The sequence below is a fragment of the Leptonychotes weddellii genome, chromosome 7 (assembly GCF_054177405.1).
Source record: "Leptonychotes weddellii isolate Sample4059 chromosome 7, ASM5417740v2, whole genome shotgun sequence".
In the NCBI taxonomy this organism is placed as follows: domain Eukaryota; kingdom Metazoa; phylum Chordata; class Mammalia; order Carnivora; family Phocidae; genus Leptonychotes; species Leptonychotes weddellii.
The window spans coordinates 116,948,264-116,971,347 of NC_138375.1; the positions used below are offsets into that span (position 1 = coordinate 116,948,264).

Below are 23,084 nucleotides of genomic sequence, written 5' to 3' on the forward strand. Positions count from 1 at the left end.
CGTGTGTGCGTGTGTGTGTGCATGCGCGCGCGCGGCACCGCAGCCCGGACACCCGGTCCGCTCCAGACCCGGCCTCCCTGCTCGCCGTCTGACCCCTCGCGGAGCAGAAGGAGACACGCGCGCGGTGGGGCACGAGGTCGTCCGCAGGACCCGGGCCCAGGACTCCAGCCCTCTCTCTCCTCGCCTCACTTCTCAGGGGACACCTGCCCGCCGCCCGGGCCTGGGCGCCCTCAGGGAGGGGAGGAGGCGGCGGGAGGAGCCTTTGGAAGGCGCCTCTCAGAACGACTTAAAGCAGGAACACGATGTCTACGAGAAGCAAGCAGAAATAAAAATTTACGAGATTATGTACACAACCCCTGAAAAAATGCAGAGTAAGCACGGATCACAGTATTCTTCAGGACAGGGCAGTTCTTACCAAGGGAGTGTGTAGAGACAGGGTCACAGTTCAAAAAGGTTTGTTTGTTTGTTTGTTTGTTTGTTTGTTTTTCCAGAGCTTGACATGACTGAATCTAAATCTTGACAGTTGGAAATGTACAAGAACAGCCTTGACAAGTTAGTAAATGAAGAACAAGAAGGAGAGGTTGGCATATTAAACTCTACAACAGTAGTAATTAAATCAATGCGATCGTGTCAGTGGAATCGAGTCCAGGAACAGAGACTCTTAAAAAATATGAGAAGGTCCTAACACTAAGAAGTTAACTAAGCCTTGGAAAATGAGTGAAGGGTTTAGGGCAATTCACGCAAGAAGAACTCTTGGAGGGAGAAGACCCCACTGTTCAGTCAGTGCCCAAGAGCAAACACAAATATTAGTCGAATGAATGCACATCACCGGTAATCAGAGGAATGCAAATTAAAGCAAGTACGTGTCTTATTTTACTTATCGGATTGCCAAAAAAAAAAAAAAAGATAATATCCTGTGTTGGCAAGAGCAGGAAGGAAAAGGGTACTGTCGTGTGCTGATGGTAAGAGCGTGAACTGATAAGTCTTTTGTGGTTTGCGATAGTACAAAATTGAAAATAGCGCAAACGTTCTTTAGTCGGGGCTCCCTAAATAAACCGGGACTGAGTAAATGAGGCTGCTTCCGGCCCGGAGCGCGCTGTGGAGAGCGCAGATCCGTGTGACCCGGAGTCCGGGACAGTTTGTTGCGTGTGAACAGCTATAATTCACCAACTCTGATAACCATTTATATTTTTAATAAGTGCGAGTCTGTGCAGGCTTGTGCAACCGAGCCGTGAAAGGTTCCAGGTCACCCCACCACCCTGTAACCACCAGGCCTCGGAGAAGGGATTGTGTTTACCCTTGGCTTTGGCGATAGGAGCTAACCGAAGGGTGCGGCGCCGGGCCCTCTTCCTTTCTCCCCAACCCCCCTTCCCCGCCTCGCCTTCTCTAATCTCCCACTGCCCCCCGCCCCCGACACTCTCTAAGCGCGCCCCCTGCTGGGGAGAAAGGGGAAGGGGAAAGAAAAAGGGGTCGGGGTGAGAATACTTTAAGTGGGCAGGGGGCGGGAGAGGAGAGAGGGAGAAACCCGTGAGAACTCCGCCGCCGAGAAGGCCAGGAGGCAGATAAACCCCCCCACCACCACCACCACGGCAGTCCCGGTGATCTTCCCACGCTGCGCAATCCTTCCTGCAGCTGCTAGGGGCTGCCCTTGCTCTGCTGGTGGCCAGGCGGGACCTCTCCTGTCTGTGCTCACCTTAGTCATACCTGTGCACACACAGTTCCTCACCCTGAAGAGCAATTCCCTCCTCACCCCTTAGTTCTCTGCTCCTTCCCTGACTCCACCGAGGTCCGACCCCTTGGCGTGACATCACTTCTCGCACCCCAGACCTCACCTCCCTATTACTATAACTGCCCCTTGTGGTTTATATCTGCCACCCATCTAGGCTGTGGCCTCCTTGAGGACAGCACAGCACCTGTGATGCTCACCAGTGTACCCGGTGCCTAGGACAGGCTTGGCACCTGAACAGAGGCACTGACATGTTCAAGGCCGAGCAGAGGGAATTTATTAGAGAGGCAGGGGGCAAACACATATTTACATGGGCCGCGCCGGGGCATTAAAAGCAGAAGCGGGGACGGGAGGTTCCGGAAGCAGCTCAGACGAGTTCCACCTTGGCATTGGGGTACACCGCCACCACGTCGTAGCCCTCGGGTGGCTTGACGCGCGCCTTGGCGTGGCTCTCGCAGTAGAGCCGCTCGTCCAGAAAGAAGTAACCGCGCTGCTTAAGGTTCAGGCCGCAGTCGCTGCACATGAAGCACTCAGGGTGGTAGAGCTTGTCCCGCGCCTTGACGATGGTGCCCCTGATGGGGAGACCAGGAGAGGACTGCTTCAGGCGACTGACGGATTCGCGAGCACGCTCCCATCCAGGGCCTCGGGCGCGGCCGGGGGGAAGGCCGGGGTCGGGGTCGGGGAAGCAGGGGAGGGTACTCACACTATGCCGTGGCCGCAGCGCGTGCACTCGGGCAGTCCTTGCAGGCCACTCAGCGGAGCGCCCAGCTTGCTGGCCGTGGGCTTGAGGTTGCGGGGGCCGCTGGAGCCAGGCCGCTCCCCTGAAAGCCGGAGCGCAAGCGGCATGAGCCCGGTGCGGAGGTCAGAAAAGGGAACTTCACTTCTGCGCGGTGTGGGATGGACCCAGCTTCCGGGACCACGAGCACTGCGACTGGGGACGAGGTTTGGAGGGGGAGGGGCCGCGACAGGGGTGGAGTGGGAATCGGGACACTGAGGCGCCGCGAGGGGTGTGGGAACGCTCGGAGGAGACGCGGCAGGGGTAGATGGCTGGGAGGCAGGACGTGGGGGAGGGGGGGTCGCAAAGCGGCGGGGGCGGGGCAGGGCTCTCCAGGGCACCCGAGGGAGTGGTTAGGCAGGTGGGGCAAGGTGGCGGGAGTCTTACCGCCCTCCCCGGCCTCTAGCATGCCCTGCAAGTAGCGGAAGGAGCCTGACTGCTTGGGCTCCGAAGCCGAGGGCTCGGCCGGCTCCCGCAGCATCCTGTACACCTCTGAGCCCAGGTCCACGCCGCAGTCACGGCTCCGTGGGAGGCCTCTGGCTGTGTCCGCGCTGGGCAAAAGAGATGCACCAAGGGACACGGTTGTGGTACCAGCCTTCCCCCTGCCAGCACAGGGGTCTGGTGAGGTTTTCAGAATGAAACCAGCTGAGACCCAAAGATCAAGTGTTAGGGGTCAAGATGTGACCCAGGGAGATCTGAGAGATCTGGGATTAAGATGGGATCTGGGTGTGGCTTCAAAGGCCACTTCTCTGTACTACCTGTGAAGTGGAGACACATGCAGGGTGCTCATTTGGGTCAGTAAGGTAGCCTCATTGCTGCTGCCATTGTGATGGAATGGGAGGTGAGATGGCTGCCCATAAGGAGGTCCCAGGCCTGGCCGGCCATCTTCTAGCCCAATCCCGGTGGCTGAGGGCCTCCTGCTGGTCGCTGGACTGCCATCCTACAAGAGAGAGGGGCCTGAGGCACTGAGAAACCATCTGGGGTAGGGCTTCTGGCCATTCCTTATACATTCCATCCTTGCCCCGTTATGCCAGGCCTTCTTGGATGTTGGCTGGTTACCCCTGCTCTGGCATCTCCGGGCTGTGGTGCCCAGCCAGGGAAGGGCTGAACCTTGGGCCTGGTTCAACCCCAGAAGAAATGAGAAATGCCCGTGGAAAGTCAGACACAAAAACCTAAGTGCCTGAGACTCAACCTTGGCACATGAGCCATGTGGTGGTTCTGACCACCAGCGCCTGTGATGGATGGTGTTGGGGCACGACCATTCCAAGTAGCCTTTTAAGGCCAGCGTGACTGGAACAGAGTGTGTGGCTTCCTTGCAGAGATGGTCCTGGTGCCAGGCCTTCTCACCTGCCAGAACTGTGCTGGGTATTGTAGGGGCCCATAGCTGGGAACATGAAAAAGAAAGCCCTGTCCTGCAGCCAGGAAGAGTCATTAATCACTGTGTGCCCAAAGCACACAATGGGGATGGGGGGCAGACTGAGGTTCAAAGGCGTCATTGGGAGGTCAGCCCCTTTCAGGCCTGTACCTTTGCCTCCATTTCATGCTCTGCAGGGCGATATGCATGGCCCTTCTACAGGCAAAGCAGATGGGGGGCAGTGGCTGGGCCAGGCCTTAAAGATCCCCACCCTACCACTCCATGGCCAGCCTGGTGCCCTTGGCTGAAACATTTGGGGAAATGCCTTGACCATGTGTCCTCAGCTCAGGAGAAAAGGGAGGTATCTCCATGGGTATGGATCTGAATGGGGACTGGGGATCTTTGTCTCTGCAGAGTCCAAGGCTATGCTGCCCCTAGCTTGCAGGCACACACAGGCATGCACACTCTCACAAGAACTTTCACAGACAAACACATGCACAAAGACAGCACACAAGGTCTAGCCAGTCCACTGACATATACCTAATCATACATACACAGTCTCATATACTCAGAGCCAGTGCTGGTCACCCTGGGACCACCGTAATAGTAGCCTCCATGGCTGGGAGGAGGTTGGTGGCCAGAGCAGCCTGACTTTAGGATAAGGCACAAGAGTCCAGGACAGGAAGGTGGGTCTCAGCATCAGCCTGGGAGGTGACATGCAAATTTCCTCTCTGCTCTACACTGGGGACGAGGAGACTAGGTGGTGGGGACAAGATGTCTACTCTAAAGGGAAAGAGCCTGTATCGGACTCAGGCAGCCTCCAGCATTGGGGCACAGCGGAGCCTGCAGAGCTTTGTCCCGACTGCCGCTGCTTTTTCTCTAGCCTCTGAGCTGGGTGGGAGCTTGAGGAAAGGGCGGACCAGCCACTGAGTGGGGGTGGTGCCCCCATTTCCCCCACCTCAACAGACAAAGGGGAGGGTCTCCCGCTGCCCAGGTGGGCCCCTATCAATGAGGCAATAGCAGTAGGAAAGCCCATTTCCCCACTGGGCTGAACAAAAGCCTCTGAGAAACCCGATCACTTTTGCACATGTGTCTGCAGGGCAGACAGGCAGGCAAGGCTGGCCTGGCCTGTAATGGGGACCAGATGGGCCATGGGCTGTGGGGGCAGGGCTGGGCCTGGTACGGAGGAGGCTGGGACAGGAAGGGGAGTCAGAAGGTCCTGGCGAATGAGGCCCTCACTCACCCAGCAGGGTCATCAAAGCCACTGCCCCTCCTACGGCCACCCATGCAGCCGCCTCTCTCGGTCTGAACTCAGTGGTTAGGATACACATGGTGACCTCAGTCTCGGCTGAGTCCCACCTCTACCACCTCCCTGAATCTGTTTTTTCATCTGTTGAATGGGGATTGTAATGGTCTCTACATCCTAAGTTCCTTGTGGGGATAAAATGAGACAGTTGCGTGTAAAGCACTGAGCATAGTGCCTGGCACACAGCAGATGCTTGTTGGATGAAGGGCTGTCTTGGGCATTCCTGAGTTCCTATTCCTAGTCCTGGATGTCCCCCGCTCTGTGTGGTAGTGCACCTGGTGTCACATGCTCCCCCCTCTCTGAGTATCTGCAGCTGTTGATTTGGTTGTTGAAGCCTCAGTGGGATAATCAGCAGAATGGGGTAACTGCCTGCTTGTTCATCAGCTCCCACATGACTGTGGTCAGAATCTGGGACACTCAGGGCGCCTGGGTGGCTTAGCTGGTTAAGTATCTGCCTTTGGCTCAGGTCATGATCCCAGGGTTCTGGGATCGAGCCCCGCATCGGGCTCCCTGCTCTCGGGGAGCCTGCTTCTCCCTCTCCTCCCTGCTTGCGCGTGCTCTCTCTCTCAAATAAATAAATAAAATCTTAAAAAAAAAAAAAAAGCATCTTGGGCACTCAGCTTGGATGGAGGTGGGCACTAAGTCTAGAGGAGCGGGTGGTACCTCCGGGAGGCCAAACCCCAGCTCCCTGCAGGTCTGGAGGGGACAGGCTGAGTGTGCGAGCGCTGCCTGCTCTACCTGGCTTGCCTTAACCCATCGCCTGGTTCTCAGCTTAAGTGCCATCCTCTCCAAGAAACCTTCCCTTATCGTCATCCTTCCTCTGCCCCGGGCTGGACCAGATGCCTCTTGTGTTCCCACCTGAGTAAGGCCCGAGGGAAGAAGGGTCTCCTATGACCCTACATGACCTGAAGAACCTATTTGCATCGGGGGTGCATGTCAGGGTACCTTGTGCTGGTCTTAGGGCCAACTGTGGTTTTCTCCTCCTCTGATGTCTCTGGCTGGGCCCACCCACTCGCCGCTGCAGGCAGAGGGTGGGAGCACAGTGGGGACAATGGGCCCTGTGTCTGTGTTCCTGAGGACACAGCCCTGCGGGGGCTGGGTGGGGCTGTTTCTGTCGCCACCCATGGAGTTCATGACTTTTTTTTTTTTTTTAGATTTTTATTATTTTTTTTATTTATTCATGAGAGACAGAGAGAGAGACAGAGGCAGAGGGAGAAGCAGGCTCCCCGCGGAGCAGGGAGCCCGATGCGGAACTCGATCCCAGGACCCTGGGATCATGACCTGAGCCGAAGGCAGACGCTTAACTGACTGAGCCACCCAGGCGTCCCGAGTTCATGACTTTTAAGTACAAGAGGGGGATGGCAGCTGAGGGGCAGCCCCCTCAGCTTAGAGAAAATCCCTCTGACTCCAGCCTGAGCCACTGGCAGCCTGGCCATTGAGGAGGTCAGTAAGGGAAGGTGTTGGGGGCAGGGGCCGCTGCTCTCCAGCCCCCCCGCCCCCAGGCGCCCTGGCCCTGAGCCTCTCCTGAAGGACAGAATAGAGCTGAGATTCAAATTCCAAAACTCCTGCGCTCGTGCCCTGTCCATCCTGCTCTCACACGGGACATCTGGCCTCACATAGGTGCTGGGGCCTGCGCAAGGCTGCTGCCTGCCGCCTGGCTGATTTGTCAACCCCTGCTCACCCCTGGCCCCTTGGACCAGGGCAAGCTCTGGAGACACAAGTGTGGCCACAAATCTCTGCAGGAACAGCTGAGGTCCTGGACAGTGGAAACCAAGAGACTGTCTGTGGTTCTGCCCCATCACTTCATCCCTTGCTTCTGCCCTCCCACCCTCGGAGCTTTCTTTTTTCTGAACCTATGATGCACAATCTCACTTCTGAGCCTTTGCATGTGATTCCTTGCACACTTCCCTTCTCCACGCCTCTTTGCTGGCCTTATTCTTCCTAGTCCTGCAGGTCTTGGCTTGGATTCTCCCTCCTCCAGGAAGTCCTCTCTGAACCTTTAGGTGAATCATGTGCCTACTCTGGACTCCTTTGGCCCCTGGCTTCTGCCATTCCAGAGTTGCTAAGTGCCTCTTCCTTTTCATAACGGGCACTCCCTGGCATGTAGTAAGCATCTGGCCTCCGAGATTCCAGCAAAAGCAAGGTAGGGAACAAATATCAGAACAAGAGGATTGGGATAAATGGTGAGGGAGATGGCCTTCTATACAGTGAAGCCTCCATGGTGAGAGATTAGACACAAGCAGGCCTAGAAGGCCATGGCCCCACATGCTGAGTCCCACAGCTCTGGCTTCATCACAGACCAGTCCAATCTCCACCTTGTCCAAACTCTCTAGCCCAGAGATGTTGAGCTGGCTCTGGATACTTCAGCCTTGCCCACTTGGCTACCCCTCACGTCCATGGCAAAACGAGGCCCTAGAGCAGCTTCTTCCCGCCGCCCTCCCGCATTTGAGGACAGTATCATAGTTGTGACTCCTGTCATACATGGCAAGGTGACAGTGGCCTGAGGTCTGCTGGGTGCAATCACAGGATGGCCAGGAGAAAACTTCAGCCTTAGATAGAGCAAGGAATTGCCTTATATTCTAAGGTCAGCCTTGAGGCCCAAGTTTGGCTTTAGCCAGGTGGGTGTCCATGGCTAAGATGAGACAGAAGAGAGTACCCAAACAGTCTGAGGTCACTCCATAGCCTACAGTTTCCCCCCAGCCAGCCCCCAAGCCCGGTGACTTCCTCTTGGTCTGGCATCACTAGGCACCAGAGTGAAACCTAGCCAGGCGGGTGGTAGCCCTGAGCCAAGGCCTAGCCCCGTTCCTGCCCGCTCTAAGTACCTTTATCTCAGAATCTAGGACTGCCTAGAGTACAGAGGACAGAGCTCCCAGCAGATGCTCATCACCTGGGGAGCACAAGATGGGGCATGGACATGGACCAGAGAAGTCTGCTGCTTCAGTCTCTGGCCTGGGCATCCAAAAGCCAGACAGCAAGACATCTAGTGCAATTAAACCCATGGACCAGGCCTGGCCCCTCTGCTCTGGGCTTGCTCTGACAGGCCAGGCCTGGTGGTGTCCATACATACCTGGGCCTCAGGGTCAGTGTGGATCCTTTGTGTCTGAGCCTTGCTGTCCTCTGGGGCACCGGGCCAGCTCCTGCCTTCAGGTCTGTGACAGGAATTAGGACGGTCAGATAGGTCTGCTTACTATGCCTACCATGACTGGGACCAGGACCAAGAGGGGCTGCACTCTGCGCCCAGAGCCACCCAGGACCAGGCCTGGCACTCTGCATGGCAGAGGACCCCACTGCCGCACTTGCCCCTGCACCAGAATGGTGGCCGTTGTGGGCAAGGAGACAGAACTCTAGATCTGCCACCTGCCTAGGGCAAGGCTGTGTGTTCCAGCCCCACCAGCTGCTCCATGCCTCTCTGGTCTCATTCCCAGACAGGATACAACAGAAGTCCTCCGCTTCCCCACTTTTTCACCCTCTCCGTGGCCTCAGCAAAAAGAAGGCGAGCTCATAGCAGGGTGCGTCAGGCCTCACACATTGATCAGTGAGGAGCCCATCTGCTTATCCTCTTCCATCCACAGCCTCTGGCCTGGCCTGGAGGTCAGGCATCCATGGGCTCTGGGGGAGGTGACATAAAGGCTTTGAGGGGTGCTCCTCCCCTCTTGCTGCCGGCAGAGTCATCACCAATGTCTGCCCAGCCCAGATGGGAAACAGGCCATTAGGAAATTCCTGCTTCACCATAGAAACCAAAAGCCAAACACCACTCAGGAGGGAGAAAAACATCATAAACCTGCCATAAGCCGGGCAGGCGGGGCAGGCAGGGCAGGCGGGACTGAGAGGCTGTGGGCCTGGGGCCCAGTCCTGCCATTCGGTAGCCCTGTGAAGAGGCAAGCCATAGGGTGCACAGACCCTGGACTGACAGGTGGGTGTGAAGTGAGGCTGGTTAGATGGTTAGACGGAAGGGGAATAATGTCCCCATTCACCTCAAAAGGCCTCCTGGGGCTTTCCAAGAACTCATCACTGGGCCAGCAGCTCAACATGGCCTCTCTCTCCCCAACTCACTGAAGGATTTTAACTATCTGTCTACACCTGTAGACCACACTCACTCTACACTTCCACACCGTGGCCCGTTCCTTAACCCAGTACAGACTAGCCTCTCTCCTCCAGAGCCTTCCACAGGCCTGTGCGACCAAGCTCTGCTGCCCAAGGGCAACACCATCCCCACTGGTGCCTGGCCCCAGCTCTCTCAGCCAGGCTCCCAGGGACTGCCCTAACTCATAGCTCCACCTATGGCCTCCGCCCACTCGGAACTCTGCTGAGATCAGTCTAGGACATCTCATGTGGTTAAGACGGCCTTATACTTCCCTGAAGCTCTGCCCAGAAGAGAAGTACAAGCCTGTGGTCTGGAGGTCGGAGTGCACAAAGTACCCAGAGCAAAGAGCGTGGCCCAAGGCAGCAGATCAGAATGAAGGGCTTATTCAATCTCCATCCCTAGGCCTTCACTTCAGGCCTGAGAGGTGCTAACATCTACCATCTTTTTTTTTTTTTTTAAGATTTTATTTATTTATTTGACAGAGAGAGAGACAGCGAGAGAGGGAACACAAGCAGGGAAGAGGGAGAAGCAGGCTTCCCGCCGAGCAGGGAGCCGGATGCTGGGCTCAATCCCAGGACCCTGGGATCATGACCTGAGCCGAAGGCAGATGCTTAATGACTGAGCCACCCAGGTGCCCAACATCTACCATCTTTAAGCAAAATGACAGCCCAAGGATGGGCCATGTAACTGCATCTTGTAACATACACAATGGGCAAAACAGACCCCACCAGAAGCCCAAGGTTGGAGCTGATGCCAGGAAGGTTCTGGGCCTACAGAAATGCCCACAAAGTATGGGTTAGCTTGGATTGTTAGATAACTGGCTCCAAGTTCTAGACAAAATAAGCATAGCAGGGAAGCTGGGCCCTTCCTTCACTTTTCATCCTGTGGAGAAGTCTGTGGAGGATTAGAGCCCTCTATACATAAGAGGGCAGGTAGGGAACTGGTCTGGATAGAGTTCTGGGGGTGGGGGCACAGAATAGCTCTCTCCAGTCAGCTCACCAGGCTGATCTTCCACAGAAACAATGTTGAAGAGGTCTTTGGAGCATAGGTCCTGGCATAGCAGGCAGGACAGAGAGCAGGGTCAGAGGCCTTGCTGGTGAGAGGTGATCAGGAGAAGAAATGCTGGCCCAGGGGGTCAAGGTGGCCTTCATGTCTTGATCTCCCAGAATCTGCATGTGTGAGAACTGGGAATGGGGGCTGGAAGACAGGACCCCAGCTTTTCACCCTGAGCAGACCTGGTACATCATAAGCATCCAATTTCCCAATCCTAAAATGGTCCCATTTTGGAGTTAAGGAAACTGAGAGCTTGGAGATTAAATCACTTGCTGGGGGATAACACAGTTCTCAAGTGCAGAGCTGGAACTTGAACCCAGATCTGTGATAGTAGAGAATGTGCTCTCACCTGCTCCATGGCCAGGCAGCATTTGGGGGCAGAGTAGAACAGGTCAGGGGAAGCCTGGCTCCATCCATGCTTGGCTTGGAACAAATGACCAGGAAAGGAAGGAAGGAAGGAAGGAAGGAGGGGGGACCTCCACCCTGCCCCCATCCTGCTACCCTCCCCTGACATTATTCCCTCTGGGAACCTCCTGACTCAGGCCCCCTACAAGCTCCTGCTGCCTCCCCCACCCCACTACTACCAGGGCTTCCCTTCTTTAGCCATGCAAAATCAAGGCCGGAGGTGAGTCAGGGCCCAGGAAACCAGCCAAGTGGGGCGGCCACAGAGGCCACTCGTGGGCAGAGCAGTGCTGATGTTTCCCCCAGCCAGACTGTACCTCAGTCTGGGAGAGGGTGAAGAATGTGATCCTGTTTGGTGGAGAAGGAAACCCAGGCTCACAGAGGTCATCCGGTGTACCTAAGACCCCACAGAGTCTGGATTACACCCAGCTCTGCTGAACTCCCAGGCCAGGGCCCACTCCCCTTGGAGTTGCACTCAGCTCCAAGAGCACAGTCAGGGGTCCTGACCCCAACCTGGACCCAGACCCGGGCCAGACACACGTGGAGGCTATCTCAGAAGCCTTGCTAACATGTTTAATGGCTCCCAGCCCTGCCAGCTCTAACGCATAGTTAGCCGTGTTGTGGTTTGAGGAGGCTTTGCAGACACGCGTCCACAGGGGAATCATGGAAAGTCCCTGTTAGCAGTGAACGTGGCAGAGCTGAGCAGTTATGTCTGACTTCCCTGGATCCAAGCAAGACGGGGGGGAAGGGAGATCCCACTCAGCCAGGACCTGGCCAACTGCCTTTAGAGCTGAACAAAGACCCAGGGCCTGACTAGGGCTGCAGAAGCCTCAGGTGCACCTTCCATCCTAGACCATTTATAAGGCACACATGGGGCTTGGGGATCCCCAGTCCTCCCCTTCATGTAGGCTGTATGGCATGATACAGGCCATAGCATCCAGATTTACCCAGGGCAGAGGCACGGCCCGTAGCGGGGCCAGCCGAGGCAGGACAGCCGTGGGGTGGCAGGAATGGTCGGCAGCCACTCCTAGGAGTGAGAGAGACCCGAGGACAAGTTCTGCTTCCCCACTCCCTTGCTGTGTGACTTTAGGTACCTGCTAACTGTTCTGAGCCTCAGCTATCTCATCTGTAATACAGGGACCATACCAGGAGACTGAAATCACCCCGCCCCCCGCCCCCCCTCACCCCGGCCCAGCCTGCCCTGTGCGTACCTGCTTACAGAGAGTGTGAGGTGGTCATGGCAGCCCTTGATGCGGTTCTGCGCCTCCAGGTGCGTCATGAGCTCTGTGCTTTCCCCATTGATGGCCTGGATCAGGTCTCCGGGGCACAGGGCGGCCAGTGCGGCCTTGCTGCCGGCGTGAACCTGTAGAGGACAAGCCAGAGGCCTGGGCGTCAGTCATTATGTGGCCTTGCTGCAGTCTCTGCCCTGGACCCCCTCCAACCTCAGAACCTGGGCTGTGCGGCCCTCCTGCCCACATGACCTGGGCGGGGGACCAGCCCAGAGACCGGTTGAGTCCCCATGTGGTCTTACCACAGCCTCTGCTCTAAACATCCCCAGTTCCAGCCGCTGAAGCACTGCTAGGGTGTGAGGGCGTATAAGAGGGGCTTCTTTGGGACTGGGACAAGTGGGATGTCACTCTTGTTGCCTGCATATGTGCCGAAGGACATGCAAGGGACACACAGGGACACATGTGCTCCAGATACATACAAAGCAGGGACATGTCACAAATACCCTCCATAGACAGGGCCCTACCGGGACATACTGCACAGCAGCCCCTTGGCCTGATATTTCCTTGTCTCCCTACTTGTTTCCTTTCATCCCTACTCCCCACCCCACATTCACCTCCACCTCCCCACACTCCATCCCGACCAACCGAATATCCAGGGGTTACCGACAGCCCCGGATAGTTCTCACCTCCACGCTTCTGCAGATGCTCTTCTCTCGACCTGCAACACTCTTCCTTTTGACCTCAAACCCTAAGTACCAGCTTACTCCTCCTCACCTTCATGTCTTAGCAGACAGGCCAGTCCCCTAGGAGCCTCTTCTCTGGGCTCTCACAGTACTCTGTGCACCCCATTTACCACTTTGCTCCCCTAACATTGTTAGAGCTTCGTTCTGGGTCTGTGTCATCACGTCCGCAGCAAGTCCAGGACCACGTACTTCCAGCTGCCCACTTGTGCTCCTGAGTCACAATTTTACCCCCACTTCCTCTGCAGGACAGACACTCTCTCAGGCCACCCCGGTGCTACTATTGATTCCAGGCAAATGGTGTCCAGATCTGGAGCTTCTTACAATGTTGGTCCCTGGATGAGGACCACATAAGGTTGCGGATAGGCGAACAGGGAGGCCTGAGAAGGGGGCCCAGGGGTGTTCAGGCAACAGGGCACTCTTCGCCCTCTCCTTGGTCTCAACACAGCCTTTGGAAAGAGACTTTAGGCACCCTCGTTAAAAAAAATTTTTTTAAAGTAATTTCTATGCCTGATGTGGGGCTCAAACTCATAACCCTGAGATTGAGAGTCACATGCTCTACCAACTGAACCAGCCAGGGCCCTGTAGGTGCCCTCATTCCTACTCAGCCTCCCCAGTGGTGCCCTCAACAGCTTCCAGTGACCCCGTTCCTACTGCTGGAGTTGAGAGCTCCTGGAAGCCCAGCTAGGCTCAGCTTATCCAGTTTTCAGTAGGGAGTGGACAAAGCCGAGGTGCTGGCAGCTCCTTGGCTGGAGTCCTGGTGTGGGCAGTGCCTAAGCTGACCCGCCCTGAAATAGGCTGCCCCAAGGAATGTTTTTCTGGAGCATGACCCCCTCAGCCAGTAGCCCATGAATGCTTATCCACAGGGCCTGGGCACCCGCACAAGCCTGTCATCCTGGGGGAAGGACCCACTGGGCATTATCCCACCCTCCACTCAAGGCCCAGCTCCAGGCCCCTCTCCTTCATGGACACATGCTCTGTGACATGGCCTGGGCTCTGTGCTTTACCCATAACTAGTTCATAGCAACCTTTCAACCACTGATGAGACAGAGGCTGTTCTCATTCCTAGAGATGAAGTAAGGGAGGCCTGGGGGAAGGGACACCTTGCCCCAGTCCCCACGCTGGAGAGCAGTCTTTTTCTTCAGGGGGGCGGCTAGCTGCAGGATGACTCAGCCAGTACAAGGGGTGCATTCAGGACCCTGTGGGTGGAGGAAGTTCTTGAAAGCTGGGGTGGCTGGGACTCTGCCAGCTCCACTAGCTCGAGGAGTTCTGGTCAGAGAGGGCATGAGGCCAGGAAACCGTGACTCTCCCAACTGCCTTTATATGCATTGTCTCATGAATCCTCCAGGATTAGGTGAGGTGAGGAAACCGAGGTCCAGAGAAGTGCAGAAGGATGCTCAATTGATAAATGGCAGAGTTAGGATTTCATTCCAAGGCAACCGGTTCCAAGTCTTATCCACTAACCACTGTGTGATTTTCTGCAGAAAGGGAGTGAGGGGAGAGAGCGTCCCAGGGGAGAGAGAGTGTCGCAGGTAAAAAGATCAGCATGTATAATGGCTCATCTGGGAGAGAATAAAAGCAGTCTTCTGGGGTTGAAGCATCATTAGTGAGAAGAGAGCAGAAGGAAAGTCAGAGAAGAAGCAGGGACCAGACCTGCGGACCTTGTAGGCCCAGGTGAGAAGCTGGCATTTCTCCTGGGTGGTTGGGAACTATGGAGGGTTCTAAGCAGTTTAACTCAGGCCTCTCCCTCTGGCTGCTGACTGCAGGATAAATAGACAGAAGGAAGGGAGAGGGGTACAGCGAGGTCAGCTGGGAGGCTGGGGCACGAACCAGCCCCCTCACCTGCAGCAGCTACATTCCCGGCCCCTGCTCCACTCTGCCCAGCCTAGACACTGTGGCAGACTGGGAGTCACAGAGTCTGGGGCCGTATTGTCCCATACGGTCACAGCAAGTGCCAGACAGGCCTGGGTTCCTGTCCCTGTTCTGCTTCTCTGGATACACCACCTTGGCCTCTCTGAGCCTTAGTGTCCCCATCTATAATGTGAGGCCAGAGGGAGTCCTTACCGGTCAGGACTCTCAGAGGACTACCTGAGACAATCAGGGTAAAAAGTCCCCACAATGGGTTGAGCACATGGTGGTGCTCACTCCAGGCGCTGGTTGCGGGGGAGCTGGTACCAACACCCATTGGGGTGGGGCCTGGAATGCCGCGGATGCTCAGCCAGGGCCAGCAATCACCGTAGTTCATAGGAGAAGCAGCCCGGGGCAGTGTTCTTGGAGGCTCTCTGAGGCTTCATGGGCTGAGGTTGTAAGGCCCCAGCTCCACCAGGCAGCCAGCCTTCTCCCTGTCTGAGTGTGGCTGTCACCGCAGTGGGGTGGGCAGGGGGAGGCCCTGGAAGCATGGAAAAGGTTGGGTCTCGAGCCCCCTTGGTAAAAACACTCCCACATATCATCTGCCCTTGAGGTACCTGCTGGGCAAGCTGTGGCCTGTGTCTCCCAGCCGCATACGTCTTCCCAGATCCCACCCAAATCCAGGCTCAGGCATCCTGGTTCCTTGGGCCTGAGCTGCTGCCGCAAGACTCTGGGGGACAAGGGGTGGTTCTTTCTGGCAAACCTTCTCCCAGCCTGCCTGCCTGCCTGCCTGCCTGCCAGGAGCCTGCATCCCGGTCAGCTCCAAACAAGGCCGCGGGTGGCTGCCACTGTGACGTGTGGAGGCCTTGCCTCCACGGGCAGGCAGCCGCGTGGGCAACAGATGTGTCTGCTCCCTGCCGCCTGTGGCCGTCAGCCGCCGCCACTGAGCCTGTCAGCGGCCTCACGCCCAGGGTGCCTGGACTGCTGGCCGGCACAGCACCCCCACCAGCCCGCCCTGGCGGACACACAGCAAGGCATACATGCACACACGCACGCGCACACACGCACACACACGCACACACACGCACACACAGCCGTCTCCCTCAGGGAAGTGGGAGATGAAAGGCTCCCGGATGTGTTAAAGGCCCACCTCACTCAGCCCCAGGAACCTGGTGGCCATGGGTAAGGGCAGATGTGGGAAGCCTCCCAGGACAGCTGGGCCTGCCTGTCACCCTGGCCCCCAGAAATGGGATTCCATGATTCTCCGCTCCACCGGGTGCCCACCCCCTCCCAAGCAGTGGAAAGAAGGCTCTGAAAGGCCAGCCAGCTTGGTGCAGCCTCCACGGAGAGGTGGCAGTACAGTCGGGGAAGGTGCTTCTCAGTTCTCCTGACTCAGGCCCCCGAAGGCAGCCTGTGTGGGGATAAAGGATGGCCCTCAAACGCCCCCAGGGCCCCTCTGCTCTTTCCTCCAGAGTGAGAGCTTTGTCCCCTGGTTCTGGGATCCCCAAAGGCAGAGTCTGACTCCCCTGTTTTAGCCCTTCAAACTAAGGGACCCTGAGGCGGGGCCAGGATCCTGTCTCCCTGAGACTGGGCACCCCTTCTGACAGGGCCTGAATCCCTTCCTCAGCTCCTCTGTCCTCCTCAGATTAGCCACCACCCAGGGCTGTGCCCACTCCTCTCTGTCCTCTGTCCTAAGCCTGGGGCAATGCATGGCCCTGGGAACCGGAGGAACTGGGCCGAGGCTATAGTGGCCCCTGGCCTTGTGTGGTCTTGTGGGGAGGGGGTCTCACAACCTCACAGTCAAGTCTCCCCATCCCCTGGAAGCCCAAAATTCCTCTTGGTCACTTCCCCTTAGGACGATTGAGGTCATAGATGAGAGTCTGACCAGAACTAGAGTGAGGAAGTGGATGGCTCTTCTTTTCACATTCAGAGAGGACCCCAGACCTCCCTGGGGTCACCCAGCTCTACTGGCAGGGACCTTTGATAGGAGAAGGGGCTCTCAGTCATTTTGCCCCAAATGCTCAGGCTGGGTTCAGTTTAAGCAGCAGTGTTTCTGGGCCTCTGTAGATCTGTCCAGACCCCTGGCCCAGTGCACTCCTTCCCGGGCCTGCAGCAACTCCCCCAAAATGAGACCAGCAGGGAGGCTGGTGTGTGAACTGGGGTGTGGGGGGGGCGGATCCTTCACGGGATAGGGCAGGCAGGCCCCGCGCAGGGAGGGAGGGGGTTGGGGCCGCACTGCCCTGCCTGGAAGCCTCCAGAGCCCGTGTGTCGCACTGGCCAGTCCTTGGCTTTCGAACGTCAGGGACGTCGGGGATCCGGGTCTCGGATGGACCGCGAGGACAGGGTCTCAGATCGAAGACCTCCCCGCCGCCCCGGGGCCGCCGGACTCACCCGCGAGATGGTGAGGGGTGCGCTGAAGTCCCGGCCGCCTACTAGGCGGAAGCCCCAGGGCGAAGGGCCGCGCAGCGTCACGGAGTGGGGCATCGCGGGCGGGAGCCGCAGCCGGAGCCTGAGCCGGACACTGAGGAGCCGGAGCCACCACCGCCGCCGCCGCCGCCGCCTCAGCCTGGACGCCGCGCCCCGCCCCCGGGCCGCCCGCCCCCGTACCCCCCTCCACCCGGCCCCCGCCCCCGCTCCCCTAGCGCCCGGATTGGCCCCGCGGCCGGCCCGCCCCGCCCACTTCGGGGGGCTCGGAGGACCCGCCCCTCGGCCCGCGCGTCTGTAGCCCGGCACCCCCCGCCGCGGTCGCGGAGACCCCGGGACCAGGACAGCCCCGACGTCCGGGATCCTGCCCTGGCCTCGCCCTGAGGGCCGTGGACCCTTTCGGGCACAGGCCCTTTGAAGTCCCATCTACCCGGCGGCGCTCCAGCCTGAGGAGGGATGGGGGGCGGCCCAGATGCGGGATGGGGCCGTGCCTTGCCCCGAAAACTCCTCAAGGTCCTGGCAGGCCGACCTGCCTCCTTACCCCTCGCTGTGGTGCGAGTCCTCCTCTGCACAGCAAGCGCTGACGAGCAGCCTCCGGCCTGAGGAGGCCTGGGCCAGGGACACAGCCCCAGGATGACCGGCAGGCAGTGCCAAGTACGGGGTGAGAACAGCAAGGTCCCCAAACTCGTTCTGGGAGGCCAGGAGGTCTGTCTGGAAGAAGCGGCCCCTGACTTGAGTCTAGAAGCAAGGTGGCGTCTTGTCCTTCCAGGTGACCCTCTTTCCCCAGCTTCCCTCCTCTCTCAGGCCGTCTCCCAGGCTGCACTGCCTCTTCCCATCCTCCTTTGCAGGGAGTTTTGTTTCCCCAGGCTTCCGAGAAAAGGAGCAGCTAAGGTGGTTGGGGTAGTAGCAGCACCACTGAGGGGAGTGATGTATTTGAGGGGCATGGAACTGTGGGCAGGCTTTCGCTTGACGCCCTTCCTGGTGCTGTCTGCACTCTCGGCCATTGTGCTCCAGGGGTGTCCTTGAACGGCCCTTGTAGGTGCCATGGCTTGGCTCCCCTGGACACTTCGTGCCTGGCTGTGTCAGGAAAGCACTGTTTGTTTGGCATTTTTTCCCCAGGTTCTGAGGAGGCCCCTAATTTAGCCATTCTTGACAACCCTGTGTGCCCTCTTAGCCAACTTTTTGTAAGGGCTCTGCCCTCTGGAGGCTAACAGGCTATGGGGTGAGATGTGTCCATGGGGTCTCTAACAGCCCCAAGAAGGGAGGCCACATAAGAGGCACAAACTCGGGTGCCTGGGTGGCTCAGTCATTAGGCGTCTTCCTTTGACTCAGGTCATGATCCCAGGGTCCTGGGATCAAGCCCCGCATCTGGCTGCTTGCTCAGCGGGGAGCCTGCTTCTCCCTCTCCCTCTGCCTGCCGTCCCCCTGCTTGTGCTCTCTCTTTGTCAAATAAATAAATAAAATCTTAAAAAAGAGAGAGCAAGAAACTTAGGGTAGTCCAAGGAATGGGGGGTGCCTTCACAGTGGAACATGGGTTCCTCTCTGGGGGGTGGGGTGCTGCTGTCTGTTCAGTTGGCAGAGAAAGTTGAGCGGTATGAGTGGCAGTGGTATGTATTGGGGGGGGCGGTGTTCATACCCACAGAGTGCCAGCCACAGTACTGGGCTCTCAGTCCTGTGAGGTGGAGGTTTCTGTTCAGCCCCATACAGGCCTGGAGAGGAGTGGACTTGGACAGAGTGGAGGGGCCATGGTCTCCGGATGGTCTCTCAGAGGTCCTTAGGCAAGAGGCTCCACAGACCTTGGATCCCACTGAGTAACATGGACAGTGGGGACAACCATCACCTATCACAGACTGTCCAAGTGTTAGATGCACAGAATGGCTGGGTAGTCAGAGACCCCTTATCTGGATTCCAAGAACTATAGTGAATGTAAGTGGCACAGAGTCATGCTGGGGGAAAGGGATCCTTAAGAGTCCTTAAGAGTGGAAGTTCCTACCTGAGACATCTAGTGGATTCTTGAAAGTTCTCCTTAGCACTGCTTCCTTCACCCAACTTACACACCTCTAGAGACTGTCAACCCACACCCCCACCCCACCCATCCTGAAATCACTTCACTGCCTTCCTGTTTACTTCCTTTTGGGGGGAGGCATATCACTCCCTTCCAGAAGTAGTCCTCCTGAATATGACTTTCCTAGCCCTTTATGATCTCGTCAGTGTAATCCGTCTGTGAGGGCTTCTATCACAGGGTTGAAGATGGGGGTGCGGTGGGGAGTGGCTCTTCTAGAATCTGTACATAAACTTATCCATTTCAATGTGCAGTTTCTGGGTCCGTTCCAGGGTCCATGCCAGTTACCCTGCACAGTGGGTCCTTGATGGCATCCCTGACTTGAGAGGGCTTCAGAAGCCCGTTCCTGACAGTGCCTTCCCACAGGACACAGCCCGGGCAGGCTGTGGAGTGAAGCTAATGGAGCTGCCCATGAGGATACCTTCCTGCGAGGTGCTAGAGGTTAGTCGGAAAGCTCAGACCTGGACTTGCCCCATCCTGGCCCAGTGGCCACAGGTCTCTGAGTGGAGTCTGCCCCATTCAGACTCAGCTCCTCAGGTCAATACCTCCCTTTCTGTAGGCCCAGCTTCCTCCCCCAGTCAATAGCCTGGATTCCAAGGGGATTTAAATCCTTGATGGGTCATCCCCTCTTCATGAGGTACCCAGTCCACAGTACTGACTATTGCAGGACCCCAGAGGACAGCGAAAGAAGAAACTGAGAAGCCCCCATTTTAGGGTGGCCTGTTTGGCCTTGCTCCCGATCCTGTAGCTTCTGGTCACCCAGGGGTCTGCTCTCCACGAGGCTTGCTGCTCAAGGTTAGGAGTCTCTGAGTCTGCAGGATGGAGAGAACAGCAATCTGTGGCAAGGCTGGATGAGGAGGGGCTGTGGGGGCCTTCTGTAGGGCTAGGACTTGGCCCTACAGTAGTAGGGAGCCAAGGTGGGTCCTAGGCAGGGTTTGAGGGGCTCTGAAAGGAACAGAGGCATCCAGGAGCATGGGCACCAGGCAATATCTAAAAGGAAATCTGGGGTCGTGTAGCCTGTGAGGTGCGTGGAGGGCTGATGCACCACACATCCTGGGTGGACAGGACTCGGCCAAGGAGGTAATAAAGCTGGCCTTTGAGCTGGGTTTGGTGCCACAGAACACACGGGGGAAGGTGTGCCTGTGACCGAGGGAGTTTCTCAGCTCTAGTTTTGTGCCATTCGATCCCTCAACAAACACGGAGTACCTGCTGTGTGTGTAGCCTAGACCTGATTAACAGAACTTGGAGGTGTGGTGGGGACTTCCCACCCTGCCGCATCTCCCCTGGGGGCTGAGAGGCTAGGGGCTCCAGGGGAGGCCAGTCTCTGAGGGTCCAAATGGAGACAAAGCTGATTTTGACAATTGAAGCCTAGTTCCTGGCTCTGAGCCAGGTTCCAGGACAGGCACAAAAGCAGAACCAATTCCGGTCAGGAAACTCAGCCCTGGGGAGGGCAAGTGACCACCAGGCTCATCTACCTTCTTGGCAGTTGATTTGGGACTTAGACCCTACCCTGGTGGCTTTAGGCCATGCCCCTTGCAGCAGGGACTGGACATGTCTCAGTCAGACCTGCAACCCCCAACAGCACCCCTGTCAGACCTGCTCTGTGTCTACTTTCACAGAGAAAACCTGTCTACTCTGGGTCCCAACAAAAGTGCTGCCAGGCAGCAGGGCGGGGCCAGGTTTACCCAGCTGGGCCCAGGGAGGCCCTGGCCCTGAGGCTTGGGAGTGGAGGACGTGGGAGGAGTGCCACCTCACACAAGGGGGAGGCAGCAGACAATGGGAGAGGCAGCTCAGCCAGCTCAGGCAGGGAAGTGACAGAACAGGCCGGCGGCCCTGGTGGTGAGATTGAGTGGGATCGAGTGTTGTGCGCCGGGGCCTCAAGAAGACTGCTTCTAAAGACACCATGGTCTTGCTCGGCCACAAGGATACCCCCGTCCTTACCTTCCATCCTACTTCTAATATAGGCCAGAGGGTGCAGGCAGCCTGCCTTAGATTACCCAGCCTCCCCTGGCACCAGATGTCTCAATTCTACTTGTATCCTCCAAATAGAAGCCCAACCCAGGGGTTCTCAGGTTTCCAGCTTCCCCTGACAGGTGAGGGCTGCTATCAGCCAGCCATGCTGGGCCTTGTGCAGAGAAGGTACCTCCTTGTCTAAATCAGCTGCTCCGACTGGAGCAGCAGAAGAATCGGGGAGCAACTGGACCATGTTCTGTGCCTTGGACACTCTTGGCCTTGGCCTGATCATCACCATGCTCTGGCACAAGCAGGGGTGCAGGACCCTCCCCCTCCTCAACCCAGGGAGGGAGACATGGCTGTCAGGTGTGGGTAAGTTTCCACCAAAAGCAAAGGGACGACAAAGAGGAAACAAGCACGGGATGCATGGAATCCTGTTACCAGGGCTCCGCATACACACACCACCACTCATCCGTCAACCTGGACTGCAGCCCTGCCCCAGTCCACACATCCACAGACACATTCAGCAGTGCCCTGGCCAGCGTACTCTGGTCTCTTGGCTGAGGACCCTCCTCTCCTCCTGACCACTAGAGCTGAGATCCAGGACCTCTCAGAGAGCTAGAGGCCACTTCCATAGTTCTAGGCTCCCAGAAAAATAAAATGGAAGTAATGTAAAAATAGTGTTTTAAGAATTATGGCCTATGTTGTTTATGCTTTGCTCATTTATTCCACAAAATATTTTATTCAGTTTTACTCAATAAAATATTCAAGAGGCTTTTATGTGTCAGGCACCGTTTTAGGCCCAAGCATTGAACAATTAAATGTCTGTAACCCACATACAAAACATATAGCATCATTTGGAGATAACTTCAAAGATTTAAATTCTAGACTTCCTGGCTCTCTTCCTCAGGCTGGACCTCCACAGTCCCCATCCCCCATGATTTTCTTTTTTCTTTCTTTCTTTAAGGAATCTCTACACCCAACATGGGGCTCGAACTCATGATCCCAAGATCGAGAGTCTCAGGCTTTACCAACTGAGGCAGCCAGGCATCCCCATGATTTTCTCACTGGTATGGGTTAGGCTCTGTCCCCTGTTCCAAGAGGTCCTGTGGCCCACAGTGAGATTAGTGGAGTCAGCAGAGGCTTCACTGGGAGTCCAGCCAGCCTAGACCTGTCTCTAGCCTGTCCTCCCAGCCCTGTCCTTTCTATATCTTACAGCTGCCTTCCCCTCTGCAGCACCAGCTCCTTTAGTCACTGATCGGTCTTGGTGAAGTGTCCTGCCCAGTGGTGCCCAGCACCGCCCCGTGGTGCCTGTGGTTCCTCTCGTGGCTGAGTCACAGGCTGGCAGGACTGTTCGGACTGACCTCACCTCTGGGCCTGGCCTTGGGACACCCCAGCTGTGGCCACCTGGTGTGAGCCTGGCTGCCTGTGTTGCTGGGAGAGTGGGGTAGGGCCATGTCACCAGTGTGCTGCAGTCTGGGAATCCAGGTGCAGGGGGCCACGGGGATTAGAGCAGGAAGAGCCAGATCCAGGCTGGCAAGGCTGAAACTGGGCTGAGGCTGCTTTAGGCCCATGCTGGGAATGGACTGGAGCAGGACCCATGAGGCAGTCTCATGTCCTGGGTGGCTGTTTTCTTGGCTCCCAAGAATCTTCAGAATCCTTTCCCACTTATTTTCCCTTCCAAGGTTAGGTCGATAGCTGGGCAGAGCCCGGCTCAGCAGTGGGGAGTGAGTGGCAGAGCCCCAAGGGGTGGGGGAAGGGCTGCACTCGCACCCCACATCTCTCATACCACCCCACAATGGCAAAAGCATACATCTGACTTGAGCCCCCACTGATCAGATCATTTGCTGCCTGTGAGGTCAGCGAATTTGTGGGAAGGCAGTCTTGCCTAAGCCACAGGGAGGGGACATGCCTCTCCCACATGAGAAGCCAGAATCACTTCAAAAGAATGTATAATGACAACTTCTATGGGTTGAGAATTAAACAAGAACTGTCTCATCTCAGGGAAGAGAAAGAGAAAATGGCAGGTCTGGACTGGGGATGCACTGAGTGTTGGAATGGGTGCTGCCCAGAACCCTGGGACCAGCAGTCCATGAGAAGTAGCTGTGTCCAGGATTAAGACAAGCTG

General features: G+C 56.9%; 1 protein-coding gene across 5 annotated transcripts; it reads right to left on the minus strand.

Annotated features, from left to right (window-relative positions):
- Positions 1 to 1,980: 1,980 nt before the first annotated feature.
- On the minus strand, positions 1,981 to 17,095 carry PDLIM4 (PDZ and LIM domain 4). 5 transcript variants are annotated; one of them, XM_081827084.1, is made up of 8 exons: positions 16,909 to 17,095; positions 11,912 to 12,063; positions 8,687 to 8,770; positions 8,229 to 8,310; positions 3,260 to 3,441; positions 2,889 to 3,103; positions 2,430 to 2,547; positions 1,981 to 2,298 (listed from the first exon to the last, which is right to left on the minus strand). In XM_081827084.1, exons 1-8 carry the CDS (start codon positions 16,999 to 17,001, stop codon positions 2,094 to 2,096), a joined length of 1,131 nt encoding a protein of 376 aa, XP_081683210.1. In that variant the 5' UTR covers positions 17,002 to 17,095; the 3' UTR covers positions 1,981 to 2,093. The 5 variants fall into 5 exon arrangements, with proteins under 5 accessions (XP_081683210.1, XP_081683211.1, XP_081683212.1 ...); XM_081827085.1 differs by having other exon boundaries at positions 2,889 to 3,052; positions 16,909 to 17,094; XM_081827086.1 differs by lacking the exon at positions 8,687 to 8,770 and having other exon boundaries at positions 16,909 to 17,093.
- Between the last annotated feature and the right edge of the window lie 5,989 nt (positions 17,096 to 23,084).